The sequence below is a fragment of the Erpetoichthys calabaricus genome, chromosome 10 (assembly GCF_900747795.2).
Source record: "Erpetoichthys calabaricus chromosome 10, fErpCal1.3, whole genome shotgun sequence".
Classification (NCBI taxonomy): Eukaryota; Metazoa; Chordata; class Cladistia; order Polypteriformes; family Polypteridae; genus Erpetoichthys; species Erpetoichthys calabaricus.
The window spans coordinates 77,965,812-77,978,444 of NC_041403.2; the positions used below are offsets into that span (position 1 = coordinate 77,965,812).

General features: G+C 35.0%; 1 protein-coding gene across 2 annotated transcripts in view; it reads right to left on the minus strand.

The window, feature by feature from the left end:
• Nucleotides 1–1,072: 1,072 nt before the first annotated feature.
• The window catches only part of kdm4aa (lysine (K)-specific demethylase 4A, genome duplicate a), a 91,481-nt gene continuing 79,920 nt past the window's right edge, over nucleotides 1,073–12,633 (minus strand). For both annotated transcript variants that reach the window (XM_051933241.1, XM_028811487.2), the window contains exons 18-22: nucleotides 8,531–8,719; nucleotides 5,167–5,337; nucleotides 3,577–3,696; nucleotides 3,235–3,327; nucleotides 1,073–1,328 (exon numbers count right to left, since the gene is read on the minus strand). In XM_051933241.1, coding sequence (XP_051789201.1) covers nucleotides 1,188–1,328; nucleotides 3,235–3,327; nucleotides 3,577–3,696; nucleotides 5,167–5,337; nucleotides 8,531–8,719 — 714 coding nt within the window. In that variant the 3' untranslated portion in view covers nucleotides 1,073–1,187. The remainder of the gene's footprint in view (nucleotides 1,329–3,234; nucleotides 3,328–3,576; nucleotides 3,697–5,166; nucleotides 5,338–8,530; nucleotides 8,720–12,633) is intronic.

Consider the following 12,633-nt stretch of genomic DNA (forward strand, 5'->3'; position numbering starts at 1 on the left):
TAGTAGTTAGTTTTAAGTGCTAAAAATGACAGTGCACTTAGAAGGGTCTTATTTTCAAAAAAGGCATTCTCCATCACAGATGCACTCTTTTTTTTTTTTAAGAGCATTTTCAATATGGAGTATTTAAGCTTTGAACTTACACATATGTGGGGAGGCAGGCAGGACACAAACAATAATGATAATCAAGTTCACATACAAAACCCATTTCTGATAACAAATATTATAAATATATACATACACAAATTTTGGAGTTTTACCAGTAAGCTACCTCAGCAACATTTTTAAACCAAACTTAAATAAATTTAATCAAATGATTTGATGTACAAGTTCCAAGTAAGAAAATAAGAACCAAACATTTGCATGTTTGTCTAAAAATGGAAACAACACACAAAAAAAAAAAAAAAAAAAAAAAAACCTGATGAAACATATATATATAAAACCAAACATACTGACTCGTGAACACTACCAGTACATTTTTCACATGTGAACTTGTACAATTTTACTTAAAGATTTCCAGGTTTCAGTACAGGCCAACATTTCAAGAGCACCATCTGCTGACCAGAAATAAAATTTAATTGAATGTTTTTAGAATGAATGTTACTTAACACTATCAGGCTGAAAGCCCCCAGGATGACAAAAATCTTTGAATCTGCATAGAAAGAAGCGGACTCCAAAACATTTAGGAATGGCACTTTTGTTTTCCTTTTAACGACACATTGAAGCATTCTCCAAAAATATGTTGCATTCTTCTTTTTGTTTTCTCGTTCAGTAGTAAGCAGTGTTTTGCTTTTTCCGTTTTTTCTTATGCTGAAAGTCTCCCTTTCAAAACCACAACTGATATGTTCTGTTTATGATGTGTGAACAAGTCTATTCTACCATGAGAAAAACATGAAAAAGTTCAGTGGCTGTAGATATCCCAGTTACAGAACACTTCAAGAGGAAGCCAAGGGCAAAAGGTATATGATGAGCTTTTACTTCTGTACAACTATTTGTTTTTAAATGCTGGCCAATACTACTGTATTAGTACATGTCACAGAAGTAGAGTTTTTTTTTTCTTTTGCTTTTTTTGTTCCAAGTCCTTCAACACATTAAAGCAAATAATTTAAATTAAGAAGGCAACCCATTCTTGGGCTCTGTATATGTGGACAAATTCTGGCATCAAGTTTCTTCTTTTGGGAGCAACAGTTTTACTCCATTATGGCTCGGTAAACTACTGGTTCTATATAGTCACCTCGATACCTTGAGTTTATAACACGCTGCCGCTTGGTTTCTTGCTTAAATTCTTTATCTGCAAATATTCCATCAAATCGCATGTCTGAGGCAAATGACTGAAAAGGACAAGAAACAAAAGTTACAAGTAAAAAAAAGATACTGTATCTGTTTTACTTTTGGCACTCAATCTCAGTACTGGAACCTGCAATGGCTAATGGTTCATTCCAAGAAAAATGTAAACATTTCAAGAAAATTTAGAAAACATTTGTCACCAAAGGTGCATGGAGGGTATTTCTTGTTACTAAATTGCATTTTTATTTTTAAATTATTACAAATCAGACTCTTAAATAGTATTAACCTGTTACAGCAAATGAAGTCTCAGCATATGCAAGTTTTAAAACACTGCTTAGAAATTGCTTAAGGGACATATTAATTGGAAGCAAGAACTTATAATAAAAGAAATGTCAGCAGAAACCCAACCTGCCCTAGATTAAATTGTATGAAAAATGAAAATCTATTTTATCAGTGTTTGTATATATCTAATTAGTGTTCCTACACTAAACTTTTGAATTCAAAAATGCCAATCAATACAGTTCATTATCTAATATACATCTGAATTTGTTAAACCTATAACTGTATTTAAGTAGGAAATCCAGGCAAGGCTAAAAAAAGGAATCTTGCATTTTGTATACATAAATGTTACACAAAAAACTGCATCTAATCTTCTGTAAAAGGTCAACATTTTAATATAAACACCAATTTTCTCTTTTCAATTAACTTGTCTGTTAAAAGTTTTTGCATGATGCATTCTCTTGCACAACTAATTACTGTTCATATTTAAATTATTCACAATTCTTAATGTATTTATACCAGACTAACTTCTAGTCTTTTCTTATCAAGAATACTGGTTACAGAGTTGGAACACTCCAAGGCACCGATTAAGTTCTACATAAATGGCTAACCAACAAAAGAGGTGATCTGTCAATGCCAAATGGGCTTCTCTCACATTTAATTCAGAGTTTTATCTTAACTATCTCATCCTCCTCAAGTTCTAAACAGCAAAATGTTTATGTACTATTCTCATACTATTCACACAACTACTTAAAAAAAGAACATCCTTCTTAGGAGCAAAAATCAGAACCCTGTGATTTCCTGTTAGTTCTATCATAAGAAAGTAAATAAAGCACTTGTATTCAGTGATCAAATTGAAACACATATAATTAAAACCAATTTACCCATTTAATTGATGTAAATAAAATCTTTGAGACTAAACACCATGTTCACATAGAAGATCATTTCTTGTTTGCCACCACTCATATCTGACCCTTAAACAGAACTTTACACAACAAAAAAAAACACACAAGGAACTGGAACTGCTCACATTAGATTAGACCAGTTTCATAACTAGTTCTAAATATGATACAGACATAGAAGACTTAAATGTGACCTCTGCTTTTACAATTGTCTAGAAATTTTCACGCCTAACAAATTTTACGTCATCATTTTTGCAGTTGTCACCTTCTCTAAGCTGAAATTCAATATGGTGTACAGCACTAACTCTGTGCAATTCGAAAAAAAGCATGATCGTAGTCTTAAAACATTTAGGATGCCAAATGCCTTAAAATACTGCCCAATTGCTTTGCATTTACTGACATAAACAGTGTACCTAATGTGTGTTATTTCTTCTTAGAGGTTCTTGTGAACAGATAAGTAAAAGGTAATGAAAACCATCCTCAACATTATAGATTAGCAAACTACAGTTTTGTATCAAAACCCTACAAATCTAACATATACCAGTTCTGACCGCTCTCGTGTCTACAAGTTTCTAAATACTGATATATGGCAGTAATAACTTTAGTCAAAGCCAAAGCTACGTTTTCCTTTTTGACATTCTTTTCCTTGCCATCACAAGCTGACAAATTTGCTCCCCAAAATGTAGGAAGGGTCTAATGGAAGGCAAAACGAGAATGAAGAGTAAGATCAAAAGCAAAATTTATAATAAAAACTGACTGCACAACATACCAATCTTGTTTTGACTCGTTTAGGCAATTCTTCTTCTAGAGTATAAACATCATCTCGCTTGACTGTTAGTTGTGATCCATCTTCGAACTCCACCTACAACAGAATCCAAGCACAGCAGTTACTGTATGTAAAAGTCACTGAAGTTTTTACTAGTTTAAGCGACTTACTGAGCTAAAGCAAATATCTTGTTCACTTAAGAAGAGCAAACTCAAATGCTAAGACTATACAGAACAATTTCTGTCAAATTCTATTCTAAAATTGTATACAATTCCCTCACTCAAAGAGTTTTCCACAACTGGAAATGAGAAGAAGTATTGAAAACATTCCATTTAAGGATTTTACCTGGTACATTTGAATAACATGTGCTGCGACAAATTTAGCACCATACACTAAACCATCTGTCCATCTTACTTGGACTACTTCTCCTTCTTCGGGGGGTCCTAGATGTACACAATCACGACTCTGTAAAAATATATAAGATCATACAATTTAAAGTTCAATAAAAATAACCATCTAAAAATTTTATGCACTTTCTCTTATGGAACAAACAACACAGCTTGCAAGCACATCACATGGCATTGATGCCAGGTAAATTCTGATCATTTTCATCACAAGTTTTCAACACAACCTTGGCGGAGTGACCTGGAATGATGTGTTTCTTGAGACGCATACACCACTTCCCCCCCAAGGATTGGGTATTGGAGTGCGATCAGTTAAAAATATAGTATCTCATGCTCTTACAAGAAATTTAACTTTTTTTAAACAGCATATATGCTCAAACGCCAATGTGCAATGTACATTCTATTTTGAGAAAATAAACTCCAAGACAGTCTTGACATGTAATGGCACTTATCTACACTTCAGGGCGTTAATGAAGACGAAGGCAACTGTTCGTATACACTAGTTCAAAAACTGGAATGGTGGAATTTATTTAAAAATGTAGAAATGCGGCTGGCCAAAGAAACAATGTCATCTTAGCAGCAGACTCTATCTGCTCATTAATTATAATGAATAAAAAAAGAACAAAACTGGATAAAAAGCAAATAAACTGATGAGACTAATTAAAGACTGCAAGTTTATAGACAAATTGGTGCAGAGTCCCGAAGGGAATACATGGTGAGGAGTCAACAGAAACGGCAGTACAGCATTAACAAATTTTATAGCAAAGACATATATGCCAAAAAAAGAAATACTCATGATTCTTTAAAGAACACCAAATAAAAATATCGATGGACCATTTTTAAAAAGGAAACATTCTGAAGAAAACCCATCTTGTAGTACTGCTTTAAATTCATCAAATGAGTCATATTCTAAAGCAAAGTCTAAATCTAGTATGTATGAAACCTAATATAGTGAGTTCGTAATTGTGATAGCTAAGAAAAAAAGATGGACTTGATTACCCCACATGCATTCTTTTATCAGGAAATTCTGTCTAACAGATGCCTAAAGAAAACTCACGGTTGGAGAAAATCTGATATTACCGTTGACCAAAGACATGCTGTAGTTTAGGAATTGTTTGGGAAGCTGCCCATAAAACTGACACTGTCCCTTTGTCAGAGAAGACCATGTGTAGACAGATATATGACACATCTGAAGATATAACAGACCAATTACTGGAACAGGAAAACAGCAGCCTTTGGTTTGCAGTTGGACGAAAGCACAGATGTAGCTAACACTTACTGTCTATGTCAGATGTACTGGAGATGGAAAGCTTGTTGAAGAGCTTTTTTTCCTCAAAGAATTCAGGGGAAGACAACAGATCTGTACATTTTTCAAGTTTTGGACACGTTCGTGCAGGACACATACAAACAAAAAACACTCACACACTCTGACATGTGATCCTTCAATTATGACTTTACTTGTTAAACAAAAGTTAGCCCAAGACACAAAAAAATAAAGTATAGACAATTCCTATGAAAATAGTTAACCTACCACAATATCCTCTGGAAAAAGGTTGTCACTGAAGGAGCCATCATCAAAGTTAACCTCATAAAACGTTTCCTTTGTAAGCTTGATAACTTCACATTGGTAATATCGACCATTTTTGTGTTTACAGATAACTTTCTGTCCTACTGACAATTCTTGCATGATTGCCTTATTGCGCTAAAACAAAGGGGAAAAAAAAGATACACAAATCATTTAATAGCAATAAACAGTGCCTTAGCATGTGCTACTTAAAAAAAAATTAATAAATCAGTAAGTAGATACCGTTTTGAAAACATCTGAATTAACCACACTCTAAAACAGTAGCTTACACAGAAAATGATTATATCCTTGCATACTGGATCTTTCCATGTCAAGATATTTCTATTTTGTATTGCATTTAATCTGATTTACATGAGTGCACAATGTCAGGGTGTTCGACCACATTCATCAAAAGGCCACACTTACAAAGATATTTGTTGTGTCATTTCTAAAAAGGCACAGGCTGTTTGGAGAAAAGTTGGGAAACGATTATAAAAGAAACCTCTTAATGAAACCTCTTAAGCAAAATAAAGTTTACATCAAGCCAGGGGAGAAAAACATGACAAATACTTGGTTTCTGTTTTTGCTTTGCAACACAGAAATAAGCTTTGCCTTTGTGTAGCCTTCATCAGAGCTTTAAAGCATCACAAAGAACTTAAAATATACTACATTAGACATTCACATCATAATTCCTGGTTAAACATACATAACATTTGTAGTTTATAGTAAAATTAAATCAGTAACCAACATGATAAATGCTAAAGCATTACACATTTTATGGATGAAAACATTCATCTAGTTCCTGTATGACTGAAACCAACAGAATGCTAAGCATGCAGCACTAAGCAGAACTGAGGGGAAAAATAACTTCGTTATTTTTGCTGTTGGGAAATGTGTAGAGATAATAAAAATACATGTATATTTTACCAAACCACAGATGATCTTTAATAGTCCCAACAGCATATACTGTACATCACATCACAGACAAATTTAACTAAATTTAGGATTACAGGGAGAACCTATGCTGCAGTACTATTTGCAAGGTGGGAAAAAAAAGTTGATTGGACAGACCTACACTTGCTTAAGGCTCGGAGAAGCCGTCTGAGCTGACTTAGTTATTTTAATTGCTATGTATTGAAAGGTAGTGTAATGTTGTTTAGCACCATTTATAACTCTATGGGGAACTAAAGAAAAAAGTCAGTTTTAAACTGAAAAGTACCACTTCATTTGTTATTCATTAGAGCAGTGATTCTTAACCTTTTTTGAGTCACAGACCCCTTTAAGAATCTGATGAAAGCTATGAACCCCCCTTTCCCAGAAATATTCACATAAACACAACTTTGCATGCAATGAATATAATGTACTTTTTTATCGAGATTGGATTGTCTCATACATATACAGTTAGGTCCATAAATATTTGGACAGAGACAACTTTGTTCTAATTTTGGTTCTGTACATTACCACAATGAATTTTAAATGAAACAACTCAGATGCAGTTGAAGTGCAGACTTTCAGCTTTAATTCAGTGGGGTGAACAAAACGATTGCATAAAAATGTGAGGCAACTAAAGCATTTTTTTAACACAGTCCCTTCATTTCAGGGGCTCAAAAGTAATTGGACAAATTAAATAACTGGAAATAAAATGTTCATTTCTAATACTTGGTTGAAAACCCTTTGCTGGCAATGACAGCCTGAAGTCTTGAACTCATGGACATCACCAGATGCTGGGTTTCCTCCTTTTTAATGATCTGCCAGGCCTTCACTGCAGCGGCTTTCAGTTGCTGTTTGTTTGTGGGCCTTTCTGTTCGAAGTTTAGTCTTCAACAAGTGAAATGCATGCTCAATTGGGTTAAGATCAGGTGACTGACTTGGCCATTCAAGAATTTTCCACTTCTTTGCTTTAATAAACTCCTGGGTTGCTTTGGCTGTATGTTTTGGGTCATTGTCCATCTGTATCATGAAACGCCGCCCAATCAATTTGACTGCATTTAGCTGGATTTGAGCAGACAGTACGTCTCTGAACACCTCAGAATTCATTCGGCTGCTTCTGTCCTGTGTCACATCATCAATAAACACTAGTGTCCCAGTGCCACTGGCAACCATGCACGCCCAAGCCATCACACTGCCTCCACCGTGTTTTACAGATGATGTGGTATGCTTTGGATAATGAGCTGTTCCATACTTCTCCATACTATTTTCTTGCCATCATTCTGGTAGAGGTTGATCTTGGTTTCATCTGTCCAAAGAATGTTTTTCCAGAACTGTGCTGGCTTTTTTAGATGTTCTTTAGCAAAGTCCAATCTAGCCTTTCTATTCTTGAGGCTTATGAGTGGCTTGCACCTTGCAGTGCACCCTCTGTATTTACTTTATGCAGTCTTCTCTTTATGGGAGATTTGGATATCGATACGCCTACCCCCTGGAGAGTGTTGTTCACTTGGTTGGCTGTTGTGAAGGGGTTTCTCTTCACCATGGAAATGATTCTGCGATCATCCACCACTGTTGTCTTCTGTGAACGTCCAGGTCTTTTTGTGTTGCTGAGTTCACCAGTGCTTGCTTTCTTTCTCAGGATGTACCAAACTGTAGATTCTGCCACTCGTAATATTGTAGCAATTTCTCGGATGGGTTTTTTCTGTTTTCGCAGCTTAAGGATGGCTTCTTTCACCTGCATGGAGAGCTCCTTTGACCGCATGTTGTCTGTTCACAGCATAATCTTCCACATGCAAGCACCACACCTCAAATCAACTCCAGGCCTTTTATCTGCTTAATTGATATTGACATAACAACGGACTTGCCCACACCTGCCCATGAAATAGCCTTTGAGCCAAATGTAATGAATTATTATTATTATTATTATTAATTGTCCAATTACTTTTGAGCCCCTGAAATGAAGGGATTGTGTAAAAAAATACTTTAGTTGCCTCACATTTTTATGCAATTGTTTTGTTCACCCCACCGAATTAAAGCTGAAAGTCTGCACTTCAACTGTATCTGAGTTGTTTCATTTAAAATTCATTGTGGTAATGTACAGAACCAAAATTAGAAAAACGTTGTCTCTGTCCAAATATTTATAGACCTGTGTATATTTTATATATATATATATATATATATATATATATATATATATATATATATATATATATATACACACACACACACACACACACACACACACACACACACAGACACATACATACCACAGACACACACTTATTCTACCCATGTATATTATAATGAATATGAAAAACAAAAATAAAAACATTAAAACTGCATATTGTAACAAGAACACAGGGATTTCTACTGTGCAATTATTAATTTTTTAAATAATCACTTACTTGTGTAGTAATGGATCCTTTGTGACGGTAACATGTAATAAATACAACAAATGGCCAATCATCAGGCTGCATTAGCACACCTGCTGCTTGTGCACAAGTAGCATGGAAAGATGTTGGGCAGCGACCATGTGAACACTGTACACAGCATCCTGCAGTTCTCTTCACACGCTTTTTGCAGTAGTAACATTTCTGTGGAGCAAATAAATAGCAGTAACTAATCAAACCTAACCAATTTTTAGATTAATATTAACAGTAACATAAGCAAACTCTATACTATAGTTGAGAACAATCCCCTGGATTCATTTGATGGTGATCTGATCATCATAATCATATAATAGATATACAAAATGTATCTTTTTTCTTTATTTAATATTGTTATGTTACAATATTTAAAGATAAACAGAGTTATGTAACTAGAATATGAAGCTACTTTCTTCTGAATTGTGGTCAAATTGCCAAGGAAGTTTTCCATACAAGATTGTTTTATATGTGTATGTACTGCCCATAGCTGATGCCACAATCACCATGGAGACAATATTTTCTGTCATGTAAAATCCTGCCAATGAATACACAGCTACTTTCATGGCCATTTCTAAGAACTTCAATCATGATTCTCTTTTCTCCATTTCTGGTAACTTTTTCAGAATTTTGGACTTCTTTTATGGTAAAGTAAAAAAGGGATAATGCCTCTGTACCTGTACGTCCCTTAGCAGATCCAACCACAAACTTCTATTGATACCCCAAATATGACTCCTTTACTCAACAACTGCCAGTTCTGAAAACAACAGTTCTAAAGTATACAATACAAAGGAGGCTGAGGAGGATCTGCAGGATAGCCACACACCATGGCAGTGTGGTGTTTCCCAAAAAATAAATTGGGTGACTTCAGCATACATAATGCAGTGTTTGCTATGTTAGGCATAATGACAATGACTTGGTCTGGTTAGGAATAATTTAAGTCATAGTCCAGTCCTCTATAATGCGAATAAAACACTAGCATATGCGTCAGAGTGTTGTGATAGGCGACTAAAAAAATGTCATTGGCCACTTGCTAGTAAACATTCAGATTTTCACTTGCCATCATTTATATATTTTTTTTACCCTTTTGACATGTTCAGTCCACTAAATTATAGTGCTGCATTACATGCTGGCAAAAACACATGTAACATGTGAAGATGGGAAGAAACTTAAGTACCTGTCCAAGCAGAAATCCCCCCCACCCCAGTGCTGCATGCAAAGGAAATTAAAAATTTCAATAAGAGTGAATACCTCAACACATCAACCATGACTGACAGGCTTATTGCTCATTCCAAGTAAAAACATAGGAGTGGGCTAGAAAAGCGAAAGTCCCAGGCTAGTTGGCTATCGAACTTCAAAAGGTTTTTATACAATCTGGAGAAAGACACGATAATCTGCAAGCCAGTCTAGTGTAGCTAGTAAAACAGATTTTGTGGCCGGATAACACAGTTTCAAAACGTGAAAGTCGAACAGCTTACTCCCGAATGCAAATGATTTGCAGCAGGTTGTCACAGTGTATTGACTGCAAGCAAGTGTGCCAAAGAATTTGGAAAACCTTTTACTACTGCAAACACAAAAATGACAAAAGATGATGCAAAAAGATACAAACTTTCAGTTAAAATAAATTCAACATATTACTGAGTTTCACACTAATGAAACCACTTGTTTTGCTGCAAAAGGAAAACAGTCTGGACACTACCCTAACATATCACAACTAATTTCAAGCATTATTGTAAACTTAAAAAAAAAAAAATAAAACTCATGATGGTGCAGCAGATTCTTTTGTGGTGTTGTCGTGGTCAGATATTTACAAAATGCTTTGCTAGTAAACGTTCTTTTTCACAAAAACTGAAAAAAAGTTTAAATTACATGTATAATTTTTGAAGTGTGTGTGCCGAGCAACTCTGAATATACATGGAAAATTCAAGTTTAGTTAATTTACTGAAAGCAGTTGTATTTTTAAGGAAAACTTGTGTGTGTTCATTGAACAACCAGATGTGTTACCGTGTGTTTTATTTTTATTTATTTATTTTCAAAGTATTATTACATAAATGTTGTATAAAAACCTATATTTAGTTTTAAATATCTATAAACAGTTCATTAAAAAATACATTTCTTTAAAGTTTATACAAATATGTTTATTTGGTGAAAAGTTCCATTTCATGCACTTTGTGCTTAAATTCAATTTTTTTTTTTTGTTGGTTTTACAATCCAACTAATCGTTTAATTGACAAAATAATGGCCAGATTAATCAATTATCAACATAATCATTAGTTGCAGCCCTATAAAAATGCCCAGTACTGGCAAGGCATTTGGGCCTAACTGTATCAGTTCAAACATGATCAAAACATGTACCAGACAGCTATTAAGATTACATGAACACAGAAGGAGCCTAAACAGTGGAAGACATTGTGTAAAGTTCCAGCACTTGGAAATGGGTGCTGAAGTGTTCTTAAGGACTAAAGACCAGAAGTCCTCATTTTACATATCATTAAGAGGTTTGGAACTACAGTCTTAAAACAACTGCAGCCTGTTTACAGATTGAATAAATACAGTCTTATTTACAAGGCTATACAAGATTACAGTGGACCCTTGACTTACGAACTCAATTCGTTCACGAGGGCTGGTTGTAACTCAAGTTGGTTGTAAGTCAAGACTATTTTTCCCATAAGAAATAATGGAAATACCCATAATGCATTCCGAACCTCCCACAGCAATACTTCCTTAACCTTTTCATAATAAAAAAGGGTTGTATAATGTGCATAATTTACCAAAACACCAATAATTTTTCTAATGTACTAACCAAAAAGTTATAAAAAGTGCCTAGCCTACCAGAAACAACAATTTCATACTGTACTCACCATTTAATTTGAAATCTTTGGGCTGCAGGAAGGGAGGAGGAGAAGAATGAAATGGAAGGTGGTTATTGTTTGGAAGGAGCCTCCTTATACAAATCTTTTCTTTGTAAAATTGTCGAGATGGTGGATTTCGACATGCTGTACATATTAGCGAGATTGGTCACACGAACACCACTCTCATATTTCCGCACAATTTCCTTCTTCACTTTGATTGTGATCGCTTTCTTTACCTTCGTTACCTTCTCTTCCTTCCTTAGCAATTATCGAAAAAAATTATATAAATCACTGCACTGACCGAAATTACGTCCACAAACACATGTATCTGGGCTTCAACTGACGCTTACAAACGCTCTCGGCTGTTTGTTTACAATCGCGCAAGCGGATACACGTGACTGCATTCAGTTAGTAACGCAAGATGTTGGTCGTAAATCAAAACAAAAATTTTGGTCGTAAATCAAGTTGTTCGCATGTCAGGCCGGTCGTATATCAAGGGTCGACTGTAGTTGAAAGACATGTTCCACAGAGTCTATATCCTCCTGGACAAAGCTAGCCATTTCATCAGGTTCTTTGATTTCTCTATTGCCCCTGACATTGTTCAGCCTCTCTGGTTGTGCAATGTATGTAGATATTATGGAATTTTTAGTTAATATAGAATAATCTTTTACAATTTATTACAAGTGCATATATAGAATAAATTATTAAACATAACTCAAGAGTTAACTAAATATAGCTTAAAGCTTAAGCACATGAGGTCTGCCTCATTTTAGTGAAACCACCAACTTGATTTTCCAAGGTTAGAATGAGGTAAATGAGTAACGTACACCCCTCTAGAAAGCAAGGATAAACTAACGGGAAAGCCCAAACACCCCTTTTATGAAATGGTGCTAAGATGAATGGGAGAATCCACAGAACATCCCTATTAACGAGGCCGCATTCAGATTAACAGGAGTCAGAAAATACTGGTGGCATTAGTTGACTGGATGGGGTAATAAAGTCCTGCATATTAAGAGTCTGATGATGAATACCCCTATATGATTAGGATCAAGGTCAGTCTAACAGTATCACTGATGCCAATTTAGAACATCTAGAGATACTGTATTCCCAATTAACTCATTAATTGCAGGATACATCTGTAATGGGCAGGACTAGCAGTATACAGAGATTGTGATGGACTTAGTCACATGAAGCAGGGTCATCCACCTGCCACCTAATAGTAACACATCATAG